The sequence below is a fragment of the Rhipicephalus microplus genome, chromosome X, assembly GCF_043290135.1.
Source record: "Rhipicephalus microplus isolate Deutch F79 chromosome X, USDA_Rmic, whole genome shotgun sequence".
NCBI classification, from domain to species: Eukaryota; Metazoa; Arthropoda; class Arachnida; order Ixodida; family Ixodidae; genus Rhipicephalus; species Rhipicephalus microplus.
This window is the reverse complement of record NC_134710.1, coordinates 375,195,873-375,223,732: the sequence shown is the minus strand read 5'-3', so window position 1 is coordinate 375,223,732 and position 27,860 is coordinate 375,195,873. Positions and strand designations below refer to the sequence as shown.

General features: G+C 44.9%; 1 protein-coding gene and 2 long non-coding RNA genes across 3 annotated transcripts; 1 reads left to right on the top strand and 2 right to left on the bottom strand.

The window, feature by feature from the left end:
• Positions 1 to 1,138: 1,138 nt before the first annotated feature.
• On the bottom strand, positions 1,139 to 15,525 carry LOC142776396 (uncharacterized). The gene is made up of 2 exons (XR_012887513.1): positions 15,223 to 15,525; positions 1,139 to 3,312 (listed from the first exon to the last, which is right to left on the bottom strand). It is a non-coding gene; the product is annotated as an uncharacterized LOC142776396 (long non-coding RNA).
• Positions 15,526 to 24,139: 8,614 nt separating this feature from the next.
• LOC119162297 (uncharacterized) lies at positions 24,140 to 26,470 on the bottom strand. The gene is made up of 2 exons (XR_005108535.2): positions 26,346 to 26,470; positions 24,140 to 24,406 (listed from the first exon to the last, which is right to left on the bottom strand). It is a non-coding gene; the product is annotated as an uncharacterized LOC119162297 (long non-coding RNA).
• A 115-nt stretch (positions 26,471 to 26,585) lies between these two features.
• Positions 26,586 to 27,458, top strand: LOC119162296 (protein D1). The gene has a single exon (XM_037414748.2). The coding sequence runs from the start codon at positions 26,693 to 26,695 to the stop codon at positions 27,425 to 27,427; it is 735 nt and encodes a 244-aa protein (XP_037270645.2). The 5' UTR covers positions 26,586 to 26,692; the 3' UTR covers positions 27,428 to 27,458.
• Positions 27,459 to 27,860: the final 402 nt, after the last annotated feature.

Sequence of the window (27,860 nt, the reverse complement as noted above, 5' to 3'; positions counted from 1 at the left end):
CAAAATTAGTCATAAGGCGCAATAAAATTGCGCATTGACAACAGTACGTACGAGGTCCGCAATTAAGAAAAAAATCAATTTCGTGACATGTAGGGCAAATGCCCGACTTCGCCACCACTTCTAGTTGTGGCGTCATATTTTTATTTTTCGTTAGCTGTTAGTCGGGACATAGATGGCGATGATGGCAACAAGCCACAAACTACTGGATACATGAGCTTCTATAGAAGTTATGCTACCATTTACATATACTTTAGCATAGTCACGAGCAGTCTACTGTGTGGAGCATCAATCAAGCGCCTCCCATGTTTTCAATGCCTGCCAGATGTGCCCGATCCAGCAGTTCACACCCCCCTTCTCTAGCCCTTCCCTACTTTAGTCCATCACCTAGATTTCGCGGTCACAAGGGAGAGAACCGCTCATGTGGTGCCTCGGGTCGGAAATCGTACGATTTTCCTTCCATGGTGTACAGATTTGAGGAGTCTTGCATTCCATGTGCTCACAATGTTGGCGGTAACGCTGGCTCTAAGACGAGCTGTAAAAGATGCGCTGTTCTGAGATAGCACGTCGCCGATCGTGGCACCATGCGGGCAACTGGAAAGCGTCACGGCGACGCTGCTCAACGCGCCGGCTTTTAAGAGCACTGTGAGGCGGCGGTGGCATTACTTCGAGCTACAAAGAAGCCCGAAGGAACAAATTTGATGCACGTATGATATTGGGGAGGGAAATACATCGCATTTCTGTGGCCAAGCCATAGCCTTTTAAATGACTCTACGGCTGAGCTCTCGGACGCAAATGTGACGCAAGCAGTTCTACCCTACACATGTGGCGTCTGAACTAAGGCGGACCAACGGCTCCCGTTGAGGAGGGCCCTTTTGCACTGGCATCGAAAGCAATAAAGCAGAAGACGATTACTTTAAATGCTCTCGACAGCAGACGGCTCGCGACTGGACGGCAATGGCATACGGGCGGCAATGGTCAGTATACCGTTGTCACAGAAGTACCGTTATCACAGGAGTACAGGAGTACCGTTGTCACACTTATGCATTACTCTATTTTATATTTGATTTTTTATTGTTTTCATTTTTATCGGTATTTCTTGGTTTAATTTTTCAGGTATCGCAAAGATCACTCAGACAACTATTTTTTTATATTTTATTGATTTTATTTCAATGACGAAGGTTCCAGAATCATCCAGCTGGCGCAGATAAAAGATTTAAGAGCGTTGTGTGCTTGTATGACGGAGGGTCTTTAGCTGTGCACGTTAAGTAGGCTCCGGCAAGGGCCAACGACGCTCAACCCAGGTACAGTTTCCTTAGAGATGAACTTTTAAAAAGTGCCAAGGCTGACCACATAAAGCATCCAGGTATTGCTAGCCGCGTAACATATACAAACATTAGGTGAGAATGACAGAAACCATGTGGTGAAAAACGCAGCCTAGGGTGGCAGAAAGTTAGGTCCTATGATGAAATCAACAGGTTCGTAGAGATATAAGACAATTTCATGCATCGACAATAAAATCGATGTCGCTGACTTTGTCGTGAAGTGGGCCATGGATGACGAAGCTTCCAAAGCAATGGAATAAGATGATTTAGATTTCACACACTGCAGGTGAATGAAAATTAACACGAACATCTAAAAATTTAGCCAATGAAACATATACAGATGAAAGACGTACCAAAAAAGAAATTTAAGTATGCAAGTGCGACTTGTGAAGCTACATTTTCCGGTCAACTTTTGCCAAAACCAGTCAGCGTTCGCTATGATGGAGGGGGTGAGAATGATGTCCCTTGCGGCGAATGCGTCACGCGGCTTGCTAATGTTGCCAGCACCAAGAACGCCAAACACATCTTTTTGGCTGATAGTACGGCTGGTCCCCTTCGGACAACTTGCTACTCCAGCTACCAAAGCTGTTGCACCAAGTTTTATTGCGTTGCTACCCTGGTTTTGGCGTTCATGAACGTTTTTTGTACGCCTCCATTAAATCCTATGTTGCATGTGTCTGGAGTTACGCTTCTGAATGTAGTAATCGGCATCACCTTGCAAATCGCTTGTTGCACAATGGCAAGCCTAACTCCTTCAAGGCTACTCCGCATTTTTGTCTCTCTGGGACAAACAACTGAGAGGCTTATGATCATTACTGTTACGCGAGTTAGTTGGTCCCGCACCCTGTTCTAATGGACTTGTGACGCCCCTTGCACAAACTGCCTCCTCGTCGGTCACATCAGTTCTGTCCCCGACTTGGTCTTCCACTGTGTATACGAAGTCATCGAAACTGTCAGAGCTAAAGAGATTGTCTATGGTTGATTTCACCACCATTAAAGTAGCACGACACGAATCAGGCTGGTCACACGTTGAGGCAACTGGTGCAGCAGGTGATGTTCGAGCTCTTGCTCGTTCCAAGCGCTGCAATAACAGCCTGAAAGAATTGACAGGGTTAGCCTCAGTCCAACCAATAGGTCATGAAGCGTACACTGTGCGACTGTCGTAATCCTCAGCCGTTTCAGATGATGAACTTGCAAATGAATAGAACTCATGGACGAAGTGCTCTGTACGCGCGTTGAGCAATGGTTCCATTTTTCTAGAAAAGTCGGGGTACTTGATGTCCAAATCCAATATTAGAGACCGCACATTGTTTCAAGTAGCCAACACACGTGTTTCGTTGAGCTGCATTAATGCTTTTAGCTCGTGGTTGAGCCAGGGGGCCAGACGGTCAACTTGATCTGGATTAGCACGGTAGAACTCTGGTGACACTTGGCGGGAGCTCGGGACGTGGGACACAGCCCATAGGTCGCTAAGGTATATTTGAAGCCTAAAAGCAGTCCTTATGCGTGGCCTGCTGATGTTGATTTGATTTGGGAGAGTTGCATTGTGTAGCTGCGGCTGCCCCTCGCGTTCTTGTCAATGTTGAACATAATATACCTTTATGGGGATAAAAACTGCTCTCGCAGAGGCACTAAGTGACCATAACGAGGAACGTTGCAGCTCCCCGACGATTTGCCGGTCGTAATCTTTTTCTGAACGGATGGTGTAGATTGTGGCTTTAAATGGGTGCATACAAAGGGGACATGCGGCTTTCACTTTGGCCTACTCAACAAGGCAAGAGAAGCAGAAATGGTGATTGCAGCCATCGGGAAATGCTTTGTTCCCAATTGGTCCCAAGCAAATAGCACATTTATCATGTGGGAAGCTCTCTTTGTGACTTGATGGTCGCTCCGACGTCGTAGCCTCGGTGGGCTGCTGCTCCAAACCGGAAGAATCAGCCTTGGTGCTAGTTGGTGAGCCACCGAGTGATGGAAGGGTAGCCATCCGAATCTACGAGAAAAGTATAAAATCAAGAAATACACGTACCAATGAATGCACTTATTTCAAGTAAACAAAAATTAAAGAAATAAATAAAAAGGAGAAACAAGGAAGGTAAGGTTTTATAGTTGCTCAAGAGTATTACATTGATTATGATCGGTTGCCAATGGCTACGTGAATTTGTTAAGGTAAAAGGTAACCTTCATGAAAACAAGCAGATAATGAATCCAAGGAAGATAGGCATGTTTATTACAGCGTTTTAGGTTTACTGTCATAATTGTCCTAAGGTTTTAGGTTTACTGTCGTAATTGTCATAAGGTTTTAGGTTTACTGTCATAATTGTCATAACTGTCATAATTGTTTACTGTCATAATTGTCATAACTGTCATAATTGTCCTAAGCTTGCAAGTTCAGAACTACCTCACAAAGTGGAAAGAGGGGGGATGGGGACAGTAGCCATAGCTCGAGTGGTAAAGAGCATCGTGTGTGTGGAATCAGAAGGTTGCAGGTTCTGTTCCTAGCTTCCAGCGGCAAGTTGACGTTTTTTTTGCTGTATTTTCTTCACAGCCACACCAGAAGAGCTGCGTTACACTTACAACAGAGGAATTAACAAATGAACGTCCCCTACACTTTGCTTCATTATCCGCTGGTTTTAATTAGGTGATGTAAAAAAAAGAAACGAGCTCGAAATTTCCTTCAATCAAAATAAAGGTAGCGTGATGGTAAAGTGGCCCAAATTGGTCTTCACTAAAATGTAGTGAACATAATATTCATTAAAACTAAGTCCACGACCATTGACGAAAATTCTATTTAAAAATAAACTACAACAGATTGGTATCCCAAATAAAAATGGGGGGGGGGGGGCAATGCTGCTATTCGGCGCCCTCTAATGCAAGGACTTGCGACATCAATATGCTATACAATTGATCAAATTTAATACCGTATTTTTAATGCATACTCCTGCAGGTGTTCTGCTTAGCTGAAGCGCACACGGTACGTGTTCACTGACAGGGAAGTTTCCGAAGCATCCTGTGTAGGGGTGCGCATCAGTTCACAATTGTCAATACAAGTTGCGGAAATACAGGCCACAAAATGATAAAACATACCAATTTATTTAGTGGTAGTTTAGATGAGAAACTAATATTTCCACAAAACTTGGACGACCCTTTATAGCTTTGCCTTCAAAAGTAGAACGCGATCGCTTAATAATCGGGCCACGCGTGCGCACTGCTTTCAACCATGCCGCAATTGGAAAGGAACGTTTTTTCGCGTAAAATTGGCCCTTTCAAACTATCTTAGAATGTGAACTGTATGCACAATCTGCAAGTGTACTTCTCCATTGTTTTCTTTTGCTAATAGACGAAGTACCCATTACTTGGCCGTATAATTTAATAGGTTGGCAGCTTGAAACATCCACTCGTTGCGCGATTAACCCATTTTGGCTCCTGGCGCGATTCCATGCTTCTTTTAGCCGTTGTTGCGTGTGTTAAGGGTATTAAATGACATTCGTGTGTTTTTTCCCAAAAGCAGTATCAAGAAAGAGTGGTAGAACACCCCACGCAGACAGCCTGGGGAAGATTATCCCTTTCAAACGAAACTTCTTGTGCGAGTCTTTTCTCGCTGCTTGCTACCATGGATCTATACCGAGTGGCTTCGGCGGTTCTCTCGCGAGGTTCAGAGAAGACGCTTACTCAGCCGAGCGGCTGATGGTCAATCTCAATGAATGGCCGATGTCTGCAATGTATAGGTATCAGTCCTTGTGCCAATCAGAGAACGCGACAACCATGTGCTTGATCTTGCGATTGACTCGTTCCGCGGGGTCCGACTAAGAATGCTACGTAGTTTTCTTGTGCTTAATACCAAGGGCACCGCATGTGCCAACTGACACTCTCGCAGTTGACACATGCTTCTCTTAGCTATACTAAGAGAACCAGAATCTGGTGAGAACCTTCACTTCAATTTGTCCAAAGTCACTCGCGCCATCTGTGTAAGGGGGAAAAGTCTTACCCCCTTTTTGCGGTGATCCGTGACCACCAGCAAGAACCCTTCTCCGCTAGAAGTTGTGGGGAAGGATCCCACTAAAATTACTGTATATGCTACCTTTAGCATATACAGCAAGTCCAGGTTCCACGACGCTACATGCCAAGATTTTCGAGGATGTCTGGCTGTCGATCGCCTGTATGAGGCAGGGTGGTCGTCTGTCTCGGGGCTTCTCTGATACACGTGGCACGAAGGGGCGCAGTGAATCGCATCTCATTTCATGCCTAGCCAGGTAGCGAGGCGACAAAGCCAAATACCGTACTTACCCAATTCCTACGTGCCCCCGATTGGAACGTGCACCAGATTCACGTGATGCAGGAAGAAAAATACTGCGATTCTCGATTACAATGCACCCGTGTTATAAAACTCAACCACGCTCCTAACACGCATGCACGCATGAAATTTTCGTTAATGAACAAAACATGCAAATATTTTGTTCATTCGCCAGCTCATCTTCAATATCTGGAAGTCGCCCCACGTGCAGACTGTGGCGGTATTCTCTTGAAGACGTGCACTCGAAGATCCACTTGCATAGTTAATTTACGCCAGTCGTGAGCGCAAATCAACGGCACACCGAAACGATGGCCTGCACTTCTGTTGTCGCTCTTTCATATGAAAAATAACGTAACGTTTAAATTAACGTTTAACGCTATTTTCGTGGCAGACAACGCGTCTTCGTAACTGCTGCAGCCATTCTTGGACAAAGTGGCTGAGATTGCACAACGTACAACGACAGCACGGGACCTATTGCAAATGCCTTCAGCGACGAAGAAAGCCGCAAGCACGCATGTGCAACCATTGTTGCCAGCAACATATAAACGGTAAATACAGGCGGTCACGGCGCATAATAGTCATCTCAGTGGACAGCTATGCGGTAGTTTTACATCGAAAGCTGTATATGGCTATAGGAGAAACAAAAATCGTCCTGCACCGGTGTCAAGAGCCGTCTCCATTGGCTGTGTTATCAGTTACGTCAATCGCAGCATCGTATATATATATATATATATATATATATATATATATATATATATATATATATATATAGTTATAAACTTCGAGAATAGTGCAGTATAGGAAACAAAACAATAAAATATTTATTTAATCCTAACAGTTTCGGCTGGTGGACCAGCCTTCTTCGGAGGATGTAAGTGAAATGATACAAGTTCCCGTAGCAGAGGGTCACCCTCACAGTTTAAAGCCCCTCCAAAAAAAAAAAGAGAGAGAAAAAGACAAGCGGGCGAACGAGGTAGCAACAGACAACAAGAAGCAGAAGAAGGAGAGGAACTAGAAAGGAGCGACGGAGAGCCGCCGGAAACGAGCGGGTAATTCTGGCATTGTTACTTGGTATAGGTAAGACGCGCCGCCAGCGGAGGCGACCAAGAAAAACGGAAAAATGTGGAACATGTTGCTGCTTACTCGCATCCCACACATGGATCGAGTTTAAGTTCACGTGGTTCGGCGGCTGGCCCGTGGCATCGGGCCACACACACACACACACAAACACACACAAGAAGCATACGACCCGCTCCAGCTTTCGGAATATAATGGCCACGTTGGAAAGCTAATGTGCCCTTTCCCCCTTCCTCCACCTGCCCTCTCTTGCAGAAAAATGTACAATCAGTCATACTGAAAATAAATAAATGGGTATTTTTGTAAAGGATGAAAATATATTAAAAAATATATAAAAATAAATAATACTAAAAAAGTACTCAGAAAGGAAAATAAAGTCTAATAATACTAACACAATCCGTTTGGTTCACGTAGCATCGAATTCGTTAAGTTTCGCTATATTGACCAACTTGCGTGTGCGACTTCACGTATTTATAAATAAATTAATTGAGTAATTCAATTTCTGTGTTTCACGAAACGTCGCGGAGACACGTCAGTCGCCCAGGGCTCTCGTTGATTCCGTGGGTAAGTGATCTGAATTTCTTTATAAAGTATGACTCCCGCTGTTCGCGCTCCCGTGTGTTCTGGAAGCCGGATTGTAGGAGTATGACACTTACGCGTTCGAAAGAGTGACCAGGAAGATTGATATGTTTGGAGAACGGCAAATTGGGGAGGCCCTTTACGTGTGCCCTGTGGTTGTTGGAACGCAAACGGAACGCGGTTTCCGTGTGTCCAATATATTCCTGTTTGCACACCTCACAGCGAATTTTGTATACCACATTGGCTGAGTCACAGTTAAGGTCGTCTTTAATTTTGTACACATAGTCTGAACAGGAGGCTTCGGCCGTATCTGTGGTCACCATGTGTGTGCACACCCTGCAGCGAGGTTTCCCGCACGGTCTACAGCCCTGATGGTGGTCGGATTTGTGTGTTTTCGCCTTGACCAGTAAGTCTCTCAGGTTTTTATTTCTTCGGTAAACCACCTTGGGCGGAGTCTGAAAAATGGCAGAGAGGCGACTACTCTGTTTAAGTATGTTGAAGTGGCGGTTTAGTATAGAATTCACCCGAGGGGCGGCGGCGCAGTATGTGAGGATTAAATTTGCCCCTGAAGTTATATCATCTTTATTCCCACCTTTTTCTCCCATTGTTGATTCTCGGTCCAAAGAGCGAGCGCGCTCAATTGCATTGTCAATTATTTTTTCGGGGTACTTTTGACGCAAGAAGGCTGTTCTCAATTCCTGTGCGTGGGTGTCAAATTGCGCGATTTCAGAGCAAATTCTTCTGTATCTGTGGGCTTGAGAGTAAGGAACACCTGTTTTGCAGTGATGGGGGTGACTGCTATGGAAATGCAGATACTGTTGGCGGTCTGTTGGTTTTTTATACAGGGAAGTAGATATGGTGGTGCCACTGAGTGATACAGTGACATCCAGAAAGTGAACACTCCTCTGCGAATACGTGTGCGTGAATGTTATCGAAGGATGCACGGAGTTGAAACCGGAAATGAATTTGGAAAGATTATGTTCACTATCGGCCCACACAAAGAATATATCATCGAGGAAGCGTCGGTAAAATATAGGTTTGAATGGAGAATTTTCGAGGAAAGGAATTTCTAAAGAGGCCATGAAAATATTTGCGTAATTTGGGGCCATTTTGGTTCCCATGGCAGTTCCGTTTACTTGCAGATAATGGTTTTGGTCGAATTCAAAGTTATTATGTTTAAGTACCAGATTTAGGAGCACCTCTAAAGCGCTTTCGTCGAATTCACTCGTTGATTTACTTTTTCCGTAGGCGGCGACTGTGGCGGCGATTCCTTCGGTGTGGGGAATGTTTGTGTACAGTGATGAGACATCCATGGTGACCAAATAGCAATCTAGAGGTACCACAAGTTTTGAGACTTCTCGAAGGAAGTGGCTGGTATCTTTGATGTATGATGGGAATGATTGTGGGATGTGCCTAATCAGAGAGTCAATGAAACTAGAAATTTTTTCAGTAGCAGTACCGTTGCTGGAAACTATGGGTCGGCCGGGATTGTTAGTCTTGTGAATTTTGGGTAGTAAATAGAAACGCCCGGGAGACGATTTGCCAGGTGACATCATTTTAAGCATAGGGTAGGTTATCTTCCCACTTTTACGTAATGATATTAGTGAGGCCTTCATAGTACTTTCATACTCCTCTGTCGGATCACAAGGGAGGTGTTTATAGAAATTTTCATCTGCCAGTTGGCGAAGCCCTTCTTTGATGTAGTCAGTCCTGTCGAGTACAACCACAGCACCACCCTTATCAGCTGGTTTAATAACGATGCTCTGGCTGTCACTTAAACTGCGCAAAGCCTCCCGCTCCTCTTTGGACAGATTGTTGCGAATGGGTCGGCGCTTTTCATATTCCCTGATTATATCACCCTGGACGGCTGAAATGTACATGTCTAGATATTTGTCTCGTTGTTCACCTGGAGTCCAAGATTTATCTGAAAATTGATTTTGTTGCGTGCTGCTTCGATCATGAAAATATTCTTTTAGACGCATGGTTCTGGCAAAGTTGTCCAAATCTTGGTAAAGTTTAAACTCATCAATTTTGCCAGAGGCGGGGCAGAAGGTTAGACCTTTTGATAGCAGCTTTGTTTGCGCAGGTGTCAAAGATTTTCCGGAAAGGTTAACCACATTGGTGACATCGGTGCTCTTTTGTGGAGATTGATGAGAGGTAACAGGTTGATCTGTATACGTTGTGGGAGGATTGCTGGCGGAGTATTTTAAAGTCGGCCACGCACCGTCTCGCCTCAATTTCTTGTCCTTCTTGCCCTGAATGGTCAATCTCTTTTTTCCTTCGTATTTGGCTAGCTCTTCTGTTTCTGACTGCGTTAAACTGGACTGTTTTAGTCGCGCCTTTTGTTCCTCTTTAAGTTCCGCGGCCTTACGTGTACTGTGTTGTATTACGACCTGTGTAAGCCTAATAGATGCATCTTTTAAGATATTGCTCTTAAGCAGCGGCAATGGAGCAGCGGCAATGGAGCAAGCAGCGGCAAGCAGCGGCAATGGCAAGCAGCGGCAAGCAGCGGCAAATATGGCAAGTCCGATCACGTGCGATGCCCGAATCGCGAAAGAAGCGATACAGTGCTCCTTTCCAGGTGTGGGGTATCATGACCTTGAACGACACATTTGTGTTCTCGTCGGATGGGATGTACTACAACCGCCCGATTTTCGTAACCTGAACGCGCGAGCATCGACGGCCGCTTCTAGGCGCCGCGAGCGCAGCAACAGATCGCTGCTGCCACAGCTCCGTTATGCGCTGCCTGCACTGACATTCGCCGAGGAGTTCGCCCGAGTACTTTCTTCGCCGCAGTGCGCCTTTGCTGTTGTTGGTCGGCATTTTTGGTGTCTCTACTGCTGTGTCCGGGGCGTAGCCAGGGGGTGGCACACCGGGCACGAGCCTCCCCCCCTCCCTCGAGAAATTTAAACATACCTCGTCCGGGTTTGCACGCCTATCGTATCAGCTATCAACTAGCTCATCCCGTATTGTGGAGCTGCGCTAGTCGCTAGTTACGACGCATAGAGTTACCAGGTCACCGGCCCCCTGCAGCGACATAAAACATGGCTGGCCGTGCGCAGAGTCACACTGAAGTTTGGTGAAGTACCGGTGCTTATAAAACCTGGCCCATCTTCGAGCATGTTTGCCTGACTACTTTATTGGCCGCTGTGTGCCTTTGCTATAGTTATATACCGGTCTTCGAATGCGCGGCAGGTTAGGCTGTTGAACTGGGGTGTCTTGTCAAAAATTCATCTGAACTCATTGACGTACGTGTATCAAGTGCAGATTCTTATAAAATGAAAAATGCAGAAAGCCGGAAGGAGGGGGCATCACGACTACTGCAGCTGATCAGCAAGAGTATGCGGTTATTCGCTAAACTCAAGCGAACAAAAGGTACTTGTCCCCATCAAAAATAATGCCAGATTACACAATATAAAAACGTATAAAATGCCAGGGACATTCACTTTAAAGAAAAATTAAATGATAGGACGAGAGCTAATCCCATGAATTTCCGGCAGTATATTGCCACGTTCCATTTCACAAGTTTTTGTTATCGTTCCGAAACGCCACACGATTCTCGGCGCAAACCGCGCCTGCAGGTTTCGAGAAGGTTCCGGACTGTAGTAGATCATTTCGATAAGATCACGCCCACTGTGCGAACGGTACAGATTGTTCTGGAACCTACGCCACCGCCAGCGATAGAACATTCAACGGCAAGGGTATAAATGCCGACGCGCTTCGCCGCTTGTCAGTAGTTGATCGAAGGCCGACGCTGCGTTCGCCGCTATCATTCCGAGACTGCTATCTGTGCAAGACTGCTGCTGTAATTAGACTTTCCCTCTACCGGGCACAGGTTCGCCCAAATAAACAGTTAAATCCCAACACGAAGTTTCCTGTCTTTGGCCACGCCACGACCCCGTGACAATATTATGAGGTGTAGTTTTGACAGTATCGGTATAAATCATTTATAATAACCAAACTATCATAGATTATGTAGACAAGCCAAACTGCTGTAAACGCAATATAAAATGAGTATTTTCTCCAATACAGCATTTTTTCTATTCACCCAACGTCAGTAGGATATCTCAAATAAAACCAATTGAGCTTAGCGTAATTTGTAAGTGGTTTCGAAAAGCTATTAAATCAAACAGATGAAACAAGAAATTGAACCACGTGCAGTTTTTCTGCGCATTTTGAGACACGCGGTGCTCTAACAATATCTCTATACCTCTACCTGTACATAATTTACAACCAATCGTTTGTAACAAGCCTCCTACCTTTTGAATGGAAAACTGCTAATGTTGTTCAAATCTACATGAAGGATTGAAAAAAGAATTTAGAAAACTACAGGCACATACTTTTAACCTCGATAGTGTGACAGGTAATTATACTCATTCTATAGTCAATAATAACGAAGCACCTAATTGAGAACAACATAATAAATGTTCCACACGTGTTCCGAAAGGGGTTCTCATTAGCCACACAAATAGTTAAATTTTATGATCTGGTATCCGATATTGATGGGGACAAATCAATTGTACCTTAAATTTATGTAAGGCATTCCACATGGTAACAATTAGTTCTTTGCAACAAACTTACATTATTAAACTTAGATTATACTGTCATCAGATGGATAGAAAATTATTGGTTCCAGCTCCGACACTGCGTCATTTTAAACGGCAAAAGCTCCAAATGTGTTAACGTGACTTCGCGAGTTACGCAAGTTTCGTATTGGGGTCACTTTTATTTTTAGTTTCCATAAGTGATATTTCTGTAGGCGTTTCGTCACAAATTAGATTGCTTGCAAACGATTGTGTTGTGCATAGACAACTAAAGGGTCACAGCGATCTGACACAACATCAAACTAATTTGTAACGCGTTTAGAATCGATGTTTTATGTGTAAAATGAACCTAAATAGGAAAAAGTGCGTCCATATTTCCTTTACACGGTTATGAAAACCAATGGTGACAGTATATTTTAAGGAATGAAACGTGCAAAAAGATTAGTCGTATAAAAAATATCTGGGTGTGGTGTTTTCATTCAAGTGCCTATGCAATACGCATGTATACACTGAAACCTAATTTTTGTAGAAACTGCTTTCGTTGCGTCAGCGAGCACTGATACAAACCTTTTTTCAAATATAAAATAATAAAACGGGACGTAACAAAAGAATGATTGATAGATTGATTGATATGTGGGATTTAACGTCCCGAAACCACCATATGATTATGAGAGACGCCGTAGTGGAGAGCTCCGGGATTGTTGACCACCTGGGGTTCTTTAACGTGCACCCAAATCTGAGCACCCGGGCCTACGTCATTTCCGCCTCCATCGGAAATGCAGCCGCCGCAGCCGGGATTCGTTCCCGCGACCTGCGGGTCAGCAGCCGAGTACCTTAGCCACTAGAACGTAACAAAGAAAAATACTTTAAGGAATTTCATTACCATCCATCTGGAATCGCCCATGTTTTCAAAACGAGAGAATCGCGTACCAAGATCAACCTAACGCAAAATATTTTTTGTTAAAACTCGTGAAAAGTGGCAAGAGTTCTCTTAAATAAAAATGTGCTGTAAAAATGAATATATGGCACTGCTGTGACCCCCCCCCCCTTGCTATAACGTCTTCGGGCAATGCAGGGTAATCTTCGAATAAAGAATACTCGTAAGCAATCATTTCAATTGTCATGTGCACTTTATGTAGCATATAACAGCGTTATTTACAGAAGACCAGGCTCTTATTGCAATCTAGTGCTACTAAGTGATCGGTACCTTTGTTTATGTCAAACTTCCTACTACCACGAACCCCTAGTTCATAGAACTGATGTCTCAATGTATAGTTTGACCAACTTGCGTGTATCCGAGTGGCATGCGGAAGCACAGTTGGTATAAGCTAGCGACAACCACAAGAACTGCACGTGCAGCTGGGCTTCCAGCCACAGCGTGTCACAAGACACTGGTGGAAGAGGAAAGGCTAAACCAAGGACTAAACCATGCGCCAGGAATGACCAATTCACACGGCTCTTTGGCTCAAACCACGCTTGGGTGGCCATTAATACGGTTGCGAATCAGCGCAGTCACTGGATGTAATTGTTTTTCTTGCTTAAGTTTCTTTAAATGCCGAAAACATTACCACACAGTCTGCGTGTGTAGATCTACCATAAAAGTTCACGGACCCCGCGAGCGCGTTCCCAAAGGATTCTTCGCGACACTTCCGCTACGACAGCGGCGGTCGGCAGAACCCTACTCCAGAAACGCATCCGTCCCTTATTATATGGCCCGTCTCTTTTCTGACTGAGTACAAAAAATTTTCAGTTGTCGCTTTTTAACAGGACAATCTTTAGCACCTGCGCCTACGTGCTTCTGCACCGAGAAGCAGTCCGAGCAGAACTGTTATCAGTCGCAATCTTTCTTACAAAGTGACACCTATAGCCAACGGAACGCCGCTTGTAGCACGCCATGAAAGCTTTGATCCTGCTATGAAAACATCAATGTGACGGTCATACTGCAGATAAGCGTTTCGCTAGGAAACTGCGAACAACGGGACTACACGCGGCCTTTAATACTAAAAGGACCCGTTTCCGGCCCAGCACTGCGGTCCACGGTAGATGGTGCAGCGCTAAGTGATGCGAACAGGCAATTTGAAATGCGCTCGCATGGTCTGCAAACAGTTGATTGATATGTGGGGTTTAACATCCGAAAACTACCACAAGATTATGAGAGACGCCGTTGTGGAGGACTCCGGAAATTTCGACCACCTCGGGTTTTTTAACGTGCCCCCATATCTGAGTACACGGGCCTACAACATTTCCGCCTCCATAGGAAATGCAGCCACCACAACCGGGATTTGATCCCGCGACCTGCGGGTCAGCAGCCGAGTACCTTAGCCACTAGACCACCGTGGCGGGGCTTCAAAAATTTGTGTTCGGCTGTACTAGGTCACCACAGTAAATCGAACGGGTAGTTTTCGAATACCGCTTAAAACGTAACAAAGCGCATCTGGTGCTGAAGTTAAGTTCATATTCAGAAAAAAAATGCATGATTCATTTTACTTGACTAAGCACTATATGAAAAATACCCTAACGGGCACCACACACTCGCACATTATCGTGGTTTCCTACAGTCGCGGCTAGTCGCCTTTTCAAAGTTGGTGCAATATCCTTGAAGTACCCGTTACAACGGCGTAAGAATTATTTAAACAGAGTTAGATTACGCGAACGAAGCAGTAAGCAAACGAAGTAGCACAAAAGTGGACCTACACTGAGTAACTGCTATTGATATATCTGCAACCAGAGCGCAACTATAGCGTGCCAATGCTCGGGGCTTCCAGTGACAAAAAAAAAAAAAAACGGCCCTGCAATTAAACCAGTCGTGGCATGCGAGTAGTATTTCGAGCGTATGTTTCCTAGTCCAATCGCTGAAAAAACGAGGCATTGATTTGAAATTGTTCCTCTGCTGAAATTTAGCTGCCCAGCGGTTGTGCGACCGCTTCACCTCTAGGTGGGCTTTATGTCCCAGTTTGAAGAAGGCAGACTTGTTCCGTTTCTTTTTCGCGAACTACAACATAATGACGCTGTTTTGGGGCCTCTGTGGTAAAGCATCTGCAAAGGTGAACGTCTGGTCTCGTTTGAAATGACTTTCAGGTATCGGAAAAAATGTCGATATTCGCTTAGAGCAGCTACGACGGATACTGCATGAAATGTGCGACCTCCCACGATTGCCAGGACTTAACACCCCAAAACCTCGTTACGATTACGTTGGAGGTCGTAATGAAGAGTTCAGGATATTTTGGACTACCGGGGTTCTTTGAATTAGATAAATTTAAGTACTTGGTCCTCGAAACATTTTCGCCTCCAACGCCAATGCAGCCACCGAGGCCGGCAAAATCTTCCACTTGCAGTCACATATAAAAACGCTACTAAAAATAGATAGTCGTATAGTGCAATAAAGGCGACAAAAATCCGCGGTACTCACGCCAAATGTTCCTTACTGGGCTGTTCCGTCCGCCTTTCGTATACGCAGTTGCTGTATTCCACGTTTATCCCTCAACGTAGCCTTCGAGGCACCATCGGACGACGCCGAATGCTCGTCGGAAAAAGCTATCGGTACTGACCGTCGAGATGCTGGGAACGGCCCCCTTCTTCACTTCTGGCCACCTTTCGAGCGCCACCATGCAGAGTGACGTCACCGTTGCGATAACACCGCACTCACTCAAACCATAGCTCATAGCAACACCGACTAAATTTCAAGGCCGAAGGGCTGCCGCAGTGACGTCAGAGGGTGGGGGCCCAGTTATCTTACTGCGCATGCTCAGTAAGATTTTTTTTCCACATCTTTTATTAGGCCCAAGCTAGCCGCAGCAGCTGCGACAGCGGGAGCATTGGTTCTCCTAAAACGTGAACGAAACACTGGCTTTCCACCGCATTCGCGGCGTAACTGGGTCCCCACCCTCTGACGTCACTGCGGCAGCCCTTCGGCCTTGAAATTTAGTCGGTGTTGTTCATAAACAACATAAACTCTTTCGCTTTTGATGCCTGTGGGAATGGGAGGCAAAGTACGATGGGATACAAATTTCCAATGCTCGCTGCTCTGCGGGTTTAGAAATTATAATTTCGTGAACGCAAGCAGTGCTTGAACAGTTATTCACGTTGTTTTCAGATAATATTACGCGGTATAGTAGTGAATTCGAGTCACAACGCTGTCTATATTTCAGAAATGCTTAAATCCCTAGAGAAAGACACGGAGTTGCCCCGCCGCGGTGGTCTAGTGGCTAAGGTACTCGGCTGCTGACCCGAAGGTCGCGGGTTCGATTCCCGGCTGCGGCGGCTGCATTTCCGATGGAGGCGGAAATGTTGTAGGCCCGTGTACTCAGATTTGGGTGCACGTTAAAGAACCCCAGGTGGTCAAAATTTCCGGAGCCCTCCACTACGGCGTCTCTCATAATCAAATGGTGGTTTTGGGACGTTAAACCCTACAAATCAATCAATCAATCAACGAAGTATTTGTATCGAAAGCATCCTGTCCGCCATCGCATAGATTATAGCACGACAGCTTCTGAGGCAAGTATTCGGAAGTAAGAGTCGCTATCAAGAAGATACGATAGCGAAGTAATTAGGTTGAAGTTAAAATATTTTAGAAAGGCATGTTTGAAAACGCGTTAAAGTTTAACGCGGATGCGCAAATATTCAGTGGTACTTGGCGCATACACTTAGGAGATTTACCTCATCTTGGCTCAGCGCTGATTGCAACGTGACAACATCTTCCTTCGGATCACATTTACGCCCCGCCGTGGTGGTCTAGAGGCTAAGGTACTCGGCTGCTGACTCGCCGGTCGCTGGTTCGAATCCCGGCTGCGGCGGCTGCATTTCTGATGGAGGCGAAAATGTTGTAGGCCCGTGTGCTCAGATTTGGGTGCACGTTAAAGAACCCCAGGTGGTCGAAATTTCCGGAGCCCTCCACTACGGCGTCTTTCATAATCATATGGTGGTTTTGGGACGTTAAACCCCACATACCAATCAACGCATCGCATTTACAAAGATGTTACTCGCTATCATCTTAAAATAAGCTGTCGGCAGAGAACGTATATATCAAAGGAGCATAAAACAGGAAATCTTGCTAACGTTCGATAGCGTGTACGTCGTTGTCAGATGCACTTACATCAAATACGGCCGAAATATAGTTGAAATTCGAGCGTTCGTCCCTGTCTTCTGCTTTAGTCTTGCGCGCGTGTTTTTGTGTTTTCGCTGGCACCGAAGCTAATTCACAGAAGCTCTTTAAAGATCATGAGGCACAATCTGGTCAAGCAGCTAGCGCTGATACACGTCAAATGTGAAAATATAATTTTTCAAAGTCCGTCTGACCAGATTAACATTCCAAAGCGGCTCAGGCTGTGAGTGGAGGGCTCCGTGTAATTTCAATCCTCTGTTTACAGCGTGTGCTAGCGAGAACACACGTGAACTGTCATGATACGTAGTTCACTCAGGTGAACTATACAATTGCCGCAGCCGACCATCGACGTCGTCTGTTTTATGGTGATACCTTGAAGCGCACACACGATTTGTGTCCACCATTGTGTAAATGAAGGGGCGCTGCCCAGGTGTAAAACGAAATTCTCAAACGTTGTAGCCGATAAGCGTTTACAGGGTTACAGAGCGCAGCTTCCATAGGAGGCCGTTTTATCCCCTCTGAGATATCTTTTATTATGCAGTGAAGCTCTACATGGTTAGGGGAAACTAAAATTTGTCCGCCCTGTGTCCGCAAAAAACTTCCAATGACGTATGTGCCTCAAAACTTCCCAAAGGTGCTAATTCGGGCTAGTTCCTTAAAAAAGTAAAAAAAACAGTGCGAAAATAACGGAATAACTATGAGACATATTCATCCATTGTTTTTGCACTGTCTTTTTGATCGTGCCACAGGAATCAGGAAGGGCCAAATTACATACCACTGCTTCACAAAAAGTGAAGAGCGTATGCAAAATAAACACCGGGGCTGCATGTTTCGCTTTCACTGCTTAAGTGTCTGAACAAAGTGCTTGTGCAGTTTATTTATTTATTTTTATATTTATTCCCGCGATTGCTATGAAAAGAGTTGTTTCAAGGCTGTGAGAGGACAAAAACTTTTGCTACAAAAGAAAAAGTTAGCGCTCTTGCGCGCGCGCATTACTTACTTCGTCTCTGCAACCTTTGCGCCAGAAAAAAAAATTGGGAGTGCTTAGAGCATTAAAATTGTGTTAAAACGAAAGGATACAGCAGTACCCAGCATTAGTGTGAGTGGTCAGAATAAACAGGGGCATGCACGGGATACATTTGACATTGCACCGTCGGTAATAGGTCAAAGTGATGCAGTATGCTTCATATTGCTTGGCAGATGACAAGATTATGTGCAATGCAATGTGCCACATCACCCACCGTAGGTCATTAGACTCATTGCATATATAGCTATAAGTTCCCTCACACTTTCGTTTTTTTTTTTCGAAAGATCATAAATATGGCTTAGATGTACGACATGATGCATGTTCCTATACAAGTCTTCCACCCGCTATGACGTCGTGGAAGATGTTTTCTGTCGATCTAACTTTCAGTGTCAATAACTACAAGTGCTACATCATTAACGGTAACGTGAACCCGACAAGGGATAACTTTACCCGCTTTGAGAAGCCCAATGGTAAACAGTTGCAGTTAAGGACTTCAGGTAAGCACTACTCTTAAACATTCCTTATCTAAGCCTGCAGGGTACTTTACCTAAATATTTGTTCAGATGAGTGACTGTGAATGGTGCATCTATGAAGCAAAAAAAATTCGACAGATCCCATGTACCATAGAAATTGATGTTACGCGAAGCATGCAGAGGGAAGCTGACTTTGCTGCAATTTTCCGATATAACTAAACCTTGCGAAATCACGCTAAACATGTGCACAAATGTTATACGGACCGACATGCATCTTACACATTGGAGCATGATTTACACAACCAGGTGTCTACAGTTGCAAAAAGAACCCAAGAGCAACGTGGGTATAACCAACACCAGAAGTAGAAAGCAGAAATGTAGGGCTTGGGCTTGAAAGAGGGAGTTCTTGATAGTGCTACGTAGACTATACCTTAAGTAGATGGCGCTTAACTAAAATTTGGGCCTGGCCTGGCACGAAGCCTGTATCAGTGGCTTGCATCCAATGTTTGACATTAGGTGGGCAGCGCTGCAACCACAATCAACGTTTCACCAAGATTACGTCTGTTTAGTGGCTTTTACAGCGAAAGCTGTTTCGAAATATTTGTGCTCAGATTCGGGTGAACTTGAAAGAACCCCAGGTGGTCACATTTCTGGAGCCATCTACTACGGCGTCTCTCATAATCATATGTGGGTTTTGGGAAATGAAACCTCACATATCAATCAATCAATCAAAGTTGTTTTGAGATTACAACACTGGTCACGTGTGGTGCCGTAGTTGTTCACCGCTGCCGCTACCGGTGTCCGTAACCAATATCGCAAGAAATAAGACAAAAACTCAGTAAATAAACAAACACTAAGAACACAATGGTATTCGACGACGGGTCCGCTGCGTGCCAGCCCAGTATTTTACCACTGAGCCACGCCGGCCTGCGCTTGAAGCTCACTTCAATACTGGCCTTAGGCAGGATTGATGTTGGGAAAGGAATCGCGCTAATATGAGTGATAAAGTGTTTTAAAACATCAAAGGAACAACCAGGCGTCACACAATGCGAATCATGTGAAAAGTCGGTCGTCGAATGAGCGAACTTATTACAAAAGCTTGTTCTTGTTCATCTATCATTGTTGTTGTTGTTGTTTTCCTTTGCACATGGCTCGTACCCAGGATTGGCCGATAATAAGGTGAATTTGCCCGATATTTTGTGCATTGCTTCACTCGTAAAAAAAATTTAGTTATTTATATGATTCGAAGTGGCAATTGCGATTTTGAAGAAAAAAATAAAGGAAAAGAACAATAGCGAGACCACAATTTAGCCAAGAAAATCGTTTAGTCACAGTGAAGTATTCCTGAACGGCGAATAAAACATCCCTGTGGCTGAAACCCAGTGTAGAGAAGCTCCAAATGAGAGAAGAGCAGGTTCTGATAATTGCAAGCCCAGTTTTTGAAGAGGTGGTGCTAGTATGCTTTGCCTGAATAAATGAAAACGGCGACAATATAATAAAAAATGACTAATCGTTTCCTTTTGATTACAGTAAATGCACATAGGGGAATTCAATAAACCTGATCTATGCAAGTACAAATTGAGGGTGATAACGTGGCAACGAAACTTTGTGATGACAACTTACCTCATCCTTGAATTAGACAGCTCACTGCGCCAGGGAAATAACAAGTGGTTGTACTCCGGAGAAGCAGTCAGTGCAGGGTCTGATAAATTTTGTCTCATTTTAAGTGTGTGAAATCCCTACACCGTAATGTGTACTGTAGGAGGGAAAATAACTGTGGCGCATACCAACTTCAGGCATAATTATTCATCGTCGTTAGCCACTGCACAAAAATTTCGGACAATTTTCTTAACAAGTGTGTAGCGGATACCATGCTTCCCCGAAGAATGATGAATGATAGCATATATTGAGTGCTAGCCTACTACCCTAAAGTTATGATTATTGATGGCGTTGTGGGTACCTAACAAGTGTGCTCGTAGCAGTTACTCAAAAGGCTCTGAAAGTCCGCTCCTCGAGCTTTCGCTGTGACAGTGATGCGCGTTCTGCGCAGGCCTGTTGATTAGTTTTTCACAAACCTAATGAAATGTTGATTACCTAAAACCTAATCACATGTTGATTAGGTTTTCAAGTTGACTATTCACACAAGCCCACCGACTGCCTGGTGAAATTATTTTCCCAACTGCCGGGAGATTAGACATTCCCAATTTGGTTTGCTTACAGCTCCATCCGCCTTTTGTGTGAGTGTGTTTTGTACCTCATCCATAGCCTGTATCGACCAAATCACGCTGATGGTATCTCATGAAAGCCCCATAGCATGTTTACGTGGAGCGTCAAACGCGAAACTTTGAGCTGGAGTTCTTTGTTTATTTAATATACATCAAATGCCCCAGCGGGGTGTTACATGAGGGGTGGGCTGGGGTACGAATTTCTTTCGATGTGGGTTTTGAACAGAACTGGGCTTGTGCGGTGCACGACGTCGGGTGGAAGATCATTCCGATCCTTTGCTGTTTGAATAAAGAACGAGCGAAGGTGGGCAGTTGTGCGGGTATGCGCAGAATAAACAGTGTTGTGGTGGCTAGTACGAGAAGAGATTCGAGGTGCGGGCAAGATACCGGATCCGTCAGACAATGAATGAAAAACATTGTGAAAAAGGATTAGTCTAGCGGCCTTGCGTCGCAATTCTAGGTTCTGAAGTTGGGCTCGGTCTTTCAGATTAGTGACACTTGAGGGATATGAATATTCAGAGCAATTGAACCTTGCTGCCCTATTCTGAATAGATTACAACAGTTTAAATAGATTAGATCGGTGCGGGTCCCAGATGGCACAAGCGTACTCGAAAAGGAAGTACTGTTGTACCTTACCGCATCACTGAAGCCGCCAGTAAAGTGGATATTTTTTGTCCACCTTCTCTCCCCAGGCAGTGGGTAAAACATGTGCATATAAACCTTTTCCAGCTTAGGCGTCAGATATACTCGCAGCCAGATCAGGACTTCTATGGGACGCTAACGAAAAATGTAAAGTTCAGCTCAAATGAACAAGGGCATTGAAAAATCCGTGCAGTTTGCGTTGAATGTGAAGATGACTTATTAGAGGATATATTTGTAAGCAAAGACTGGATATGTCGTACTCAAACTCCCTCGTCCCAGACTCGGTGCTAAAGCGAATTTGCCACAAATCCCATTGTTCTCAGCGCATTCGAAGACGCCACGATGCATCACCACGTGTACAAAAGGACGCTGCATAGCCACCGCTTTTCTGATTACCGCGATGGCAGCAGGATAGGATTTCAGTGAGTCTAGAATGATACCCCATGCTCTTGTGGCTGCTCTTTCTGCACGCACTACGTCTCGCAGCAACAGACAGAAAGCGAAGCCTCGTTTCATTTTTTCGTCGACGGCATACAAGGTGTCATTTTCCCGAATATGTTTATGTACTTGTGTAGTTCATTTTGTGTTTTTTTTTATTAATAGCGATTTCATTTGCGAGAACTGGAGAAAGGCTCCATGCAGTCAGTAGAGGCGAGGTAGAACAGTGAAAGAAGGGTGATGGAGGACGCATTCGGAGAGCAGGCGGAAGAGTTTCAGTTAGGAGAAATTGGTCATGTTATCGAAAGCGTCCAAACCCCATAGTTATCTGCGGGACAGCGGTCCAGCACGTGTAAAATTCGAGGCAGAATCACTCGCTCGCTCGTATTGACGGCGTAAACATCATTGGGGTCGCTACACCTGAATGCCGCCACCGGCAGGAGCGAAGTATAGGAACGAGGGAATATAAAGCTTTCGACGAATCGCGGCCGGACTGCGTTTGTGACCACTGCAGGAAAGTTGAAGGCGCGTTAGTAATATACGTGAGTTATATTTCTTCTATATACGTTTTTGTTGTGGCGTCCTAAGTTGGAAGACATAATGACATCCTAATTGCATCACAAAACCTTGACGAGAGCAAGCCTGCGTCCCGAGCGCATTTTCTCCTCGACTTTTCCGTTTCAATCAGTTTCGTTTCACAACAAGTTCATGTGCAGAGATAACAGGAGTTTGCAAAACGTGACCACTGTTCTCAGTGGCTTGATACTCTGGTACTGTGTGCACAGTTAATGCAACATGCATGCAAAAGATCAGCGTGTAATTTCATATTTACAGTGTTATATAAATCCCGTGTTTATTTTTATCGTCAATTCGTCCCTTCGTCTGCCCACGAAAGCTCACATTGTGCGTGGAGGTTAACATGCGCCTAGTGAGAGATTCCCGATCGCAAACCTCCACTCCAGCAACAAGACCGTGGGCCGCGCTTTTTCTTTCCGATTTTCACTACGGTCATTATGTGTGGAAAAACCGAGGTAGTCTGAGCCGAAATAAACCGAACATTTCAAGCGAAAAGTTCTTTGGCGAATTTTGTGGGAGGTTTGGGGGTTCATCCACCACCACCCTGAAATTATTACATTTTGTGTGTGAATATGTACGTGCAGCCATACGAACACACCCAAAAACATAAATAAAGGGAGTTCAGAACCCCCTAAAAAAGGTTTCAGGCTACGCCCCATCATGGTTTAAAATTGTGATTATGTGGGAGGAGGCTTGCACCGGCCTTTTTTTCCCATCTCGTTTATTCTCGTGTGATTGGATATGATTTTTCACGTTATTCATTTTATCACCACACCAAAGAAGGAGGGAGAGAACACGTGGCGTCCTAAAGTCATGTCACTGAGTCATGCTCCTGCAAGGGCTGCATGAGGACCGGCCTTTACCTCCTGGAGAACCACTTCAGAAGGTATACGTTGAACAAGGCGAAAGCAGGCAGTGCTACTCACGCAGACAAAACACCGAAAAATATTGTCAGAACTCCGACTCGCAGAAAATTTTGCTTCGTTTGTTAAAGGAAGAGAACGCCCTTTAACTAGTCAAAGAAGTCTCTAGCATCACGGTTGGTAGCGGAGAAAACAATACGAGGGGTTGGAACAGTGGTGTGGGGGCACGCCCCATCCGGTTTTGAACCTGTATGGGCAACGGCCCTCACTGCTCTCCGGTTCCCGAGCCCCTACCTGCCATAACGTATTGTTGAATTGCCCTTGTATTGCCCGATGCTACATTTCTGTGTTATCTTTCTTTTGTTTGATTTCGTATCAATTACTTTCATTGTGCCGTTTCAAAACCCGTGTATCCCTCTTCCCTGTTATACCATGCTGTCGGGCTTTTAAGGTCTAATAAATGAAATGAAGGCGTAAGTATTGTTCTCCACTGGGAGGAGGAAGAGGCAAGTTTCACCCCATTCCCCCCCCCCCTTTTTTTGTCGAGTCCGAAAGGGTACAAGCTGCGCAATAAATGAAAAACAAAAACGAAGTGATTGAGTCTTTTTCACAATGGCCAACCTTTAGTTTTCGGCTTTAATTTCGGCGTTAAAACTGGGAAGTAAGAAGTTCTTTGAAAGCAACTTAAGGGGGTTCTTTGTCGCCATTACAGTGAAAATCCTGCGTGGTCATAACCCACCCTTACGACGACGATGGGACAGGTACGAGTGAGTAAAGGCATGGGACAGACTTCGCGCCCCATTGGATGGTTAGGAGTCCAGGAGTGCAAAAAGCTGAACCGTTTCAAGCATATGTTTAGGTACAAGAAATACCAGCGAAAGCCTAAGACAAGAACAAAGTTGGCATGAAACAAAACGAATGCAATTCTATATTCCCACCTGTGTAAGCATTATTATATAAGTACTCAGCTGAAACAGAACAGAATTTTTATTCGTTTATTTATTTCATACTACCCTCCGGGCCAGAGGCATTATGGAGGGGGGTGAAACACAATTTTTTACTCATACAATGTTAGCTAACAATGAAAAATAAATAAACAAAAAAGAAGAAAATATAAGCATTGTGTACAAACAGATCAAGTAAGTGAGTGCGGGCGTTTATACAATGCTAGTTAGCGCAGAACGAAACAAGTGATGATCGGTCAAGATGGCCACAGATCCGGGAAGGTGGTTCCAGTCTACTGATGTTCTGGGAATAAATGAATCGGTGCATGTTTTGGTTAGACATGACATAACACCAACTTTATTAGGATAATCAACTCTAGAGGATACGTAAAAAGGCTGAAAAATGAGTGCCTCGCGAGGAGTTGGAATATGATTATAAATTTTGTGAAATAGACAAAGGCGGAAGAGTATAAGACGAGAGGCAAGAGACGGCGATTCGAGTGAATTTTTCATGGCAGAAATACTAGCGTGACGACTGTAGTTGTGAAGAATGAAGCGAACAGAATGGTTTTGGATTAGTTCAAGAGCATTGATTAAATGAATTGAACTCGGAACCCATACTGCAACGGCGTATTCTATCTTGATACGAATCGGCGTCTTGTACATTAGTAGTTTAAGTGAGACAGGTGCGGAAGACTATTGCTGTTTTTTCTATTCAAGATGAAGACTTTACAATCTGACCTGAATGACAAAAAACAATCATTTTACTCTTTCTGTTTTAGGTATGTTTGTTTTTTCTATTTTCTTGTCAATATTTCATACTTTAAATTACTAAAAATTTCATATAACCAATTCTTGGCCAATTCTCCGAGTGGTTTTGATACATGTGGTAGACACATCATCATCATCAACATCATCATCATCATTATCATCACTAACCTACTCACTCACTCGCTCACCACCCCGCCACGGTGGTCTAGTGGCTAAGGTACTCGGCTGCTGACCCGCAGGTCGCGGGAACCAATCCCGGCGGTGGCGGCTGCATTTCCGATGGAGGCGGAAATGTTGTAGGCCCGTGCATAGAGTTCCCTCAAATTAAATAGAGAGGGCTCTGGCGCTGCGATCGTTCAGCAACCATGGAAATGATGGGTAGTACGAGGATTTGCCTAGTCTTCGTACTCGCGAGCGGTGAATCACACTTGTGGCTTCGTTATTGTTTTGTTTAGGTTAGTTTTGACGGAAAAAATGAACCCTTTTGAACTTCGTGACCAGATTTAAAATGGTAAGCCTGAAAGAATAAGATGGTGAAACGACACCGCTGAACATTTGCCTTTTTGTGTTTCTTGAGAAAACAGCTCCAAGGCAAACGAACACACGTGGAGACTGAAGTACGAAAATTATATAGGCAAATCCGTGCACTACCCATCATTCCCATGCACGCTGAAGCGCCGTGCGTTGCAGCTTCCATAGACACTAGCGCCAGTGTTCCCTCTAGTGTTTATTTAGGGACATTTATGGGCCCGTGTGCTCAGATTTGGGTGCACGTTAAGGAACCCAAGGTGGTCGAAATTTCCGGAGCCCTCCACTTCAAAGTCTCTCATAATCATATAGTGGTTTTGGGACATTAAACCCCAGATATATACTACGTTCATGTCCCCGGGGTTAGCTAGTTTTTCTTTTTGGACCTATAGGTGATCAGTAAGGGCAGCAAACAGACCAGGGCCTAGATTTATATGCACGGTAAATGATCTCCGCGGGTCAAAATTAATCCGAATTGCCTTCCAACACTGCCGTGCCTCGATCTAAATAATACTCTGTTCTTGACAGGGTAGAAGTTGGTATACAGAAGAGTATATTTCTGGAGCATGTTTAAGCACGTTTTGCCTAATTTCGTTTGTCTGTTTGTAGGAGCCTAATCATACGGTGGTTTTGGGACGTCAAACACCACATATCATTATCAGTTGTAGGAGCCTAGGAATATTTGATGTGTGCTGCTGATCCTGCTTCGTTCACTCTATTGCTCTATGGCTTGTAATATACATGTAATATTTGCCCAAGAGAGAAGGAAGAACGGTCATCAAGTATACACCAACATTTACTCACGCATTTATAGGAAGGGGGGGGGGGGGTTAGAGCCTAGTTTTACGTAAGCTTTTGCTACTCTACTTAAGGTGGTATAAATATCTAGTTAACTATAAAATCACAAAAACCACGAAAAAACGTACAGCAGCAAAGTGACTTACAAACAAGAAACAGAAAGTCCATTCGTGTGAACGTCTTCTCAAAGCTCGCATCTAAAATAAGCACGCAGTATTTGTGAGGCGGAGCTCGCATCAGCGCCGACGCCGGCACAGCTTGCCGTCTGAACGCTGTGCAGACAAAAGGACAAAGACGGCATCAGCAAAACACATGACGCGTGCAGCAGATGGCCAGCTATATATCGGCAGTCGCTGTATGTATACTACATATGTGCAGGAGAGCGGTAGTCCAGCCGCCGCAGGCCAGGTTCTCGCGAGTATGTTTGTTAACTCCGCATATACCGTGCGGTTCCGTTCAGTATCTGTACGAGTTGCAGCTGACCGGGTGAGCTATGGATGTAATCCACATTTCTACTGCGTTCATTCTTTTGACGCTTTGGAGCGGAGCCCAGGCGGAGCAGTTTGATTTTAACGCGGCACTCGTGAAATCACCTGTTCGTGCGCAAGAGGTGCTGCAGACAAAGACAAATCTATTGATACCCGCTGGACAGGCGGGCTTTCCTTCACAAAAGCAGTCGGGACCGAGGACTGATCTATGGACAGCTGCTGGACTGGTGGATGATCTTTCGCTGGGCGCTGCGCCGGTGGCCCAGCTTAAGGTCGTTTACGGGAGTATTCCAGTGACTATAAACGGCACGCTAACGCCCCAGCAGACAGCTGAAATGCCCGAGGTTGCTCTGGTGGGCGCCATAAACTGCGTGCCACCGTTCGCGCTGCTCATGTTGGACCCGGACGCACCAAGCCGCCAATATCCTAGCCTGCGCAGCTGGTTGCACTGGATGGTGATCAACGCCAACACCACGCGGAAACTGCACAAGGGTGAACAGGCAGTAGAGTATAACGGTCCAACTCCTCCCGAAGGAACGGGCCCTCATCGATACGTCTTTTTAGCCTTCTGTCAAAGAGGAAAGCGTCTGAAGATCACGAAATTGAAGACTCAGAGACGAAAAAAATTTTGGCTGAAGGCGTTCTGCAGAAAAATCGGCGACACTGTGCCGTTCGGTGGCACCTTCTTCTACGCTGAGAACGTGAGAAGGCTCAGGCGTTCTCCCGTGCGGTTTACGTGACAGCTGTAAAATAAAACTCTCAAGGAGCGAAGGTCGTTCCGACAGAGTAGCAATCGTTTGGGAAACATGCATACTTATTTACATGTGAATTATTTCTTGTTTAGGTGTCTGTGAACATTTGCAGAACCTCGTAGCAATGAAAGTGATCATTGTGGTGGAGTATAATGTTAAACATCTATCACCGTGTTGAGTGCGTCTTCGCGTGCTTTGCACGGCCGCCTCGCAGCAGTCTGTTGCACATCTTCGTATGTTATTCGTCCAGCTATGAAACTGTAGATATATCACAATCATATGTGTATTGCCCATCCGCGGTGGCCTAGTGGCTAAGGTACTCGGCTGCTGACCCGCAGGTCATGGGATTGAATCCCGGCTGCGGCGGCTGTATTTTCGATGGAAGCCGAAATGCTGTAGGCCCGTGTGCTCAGATTTGGGT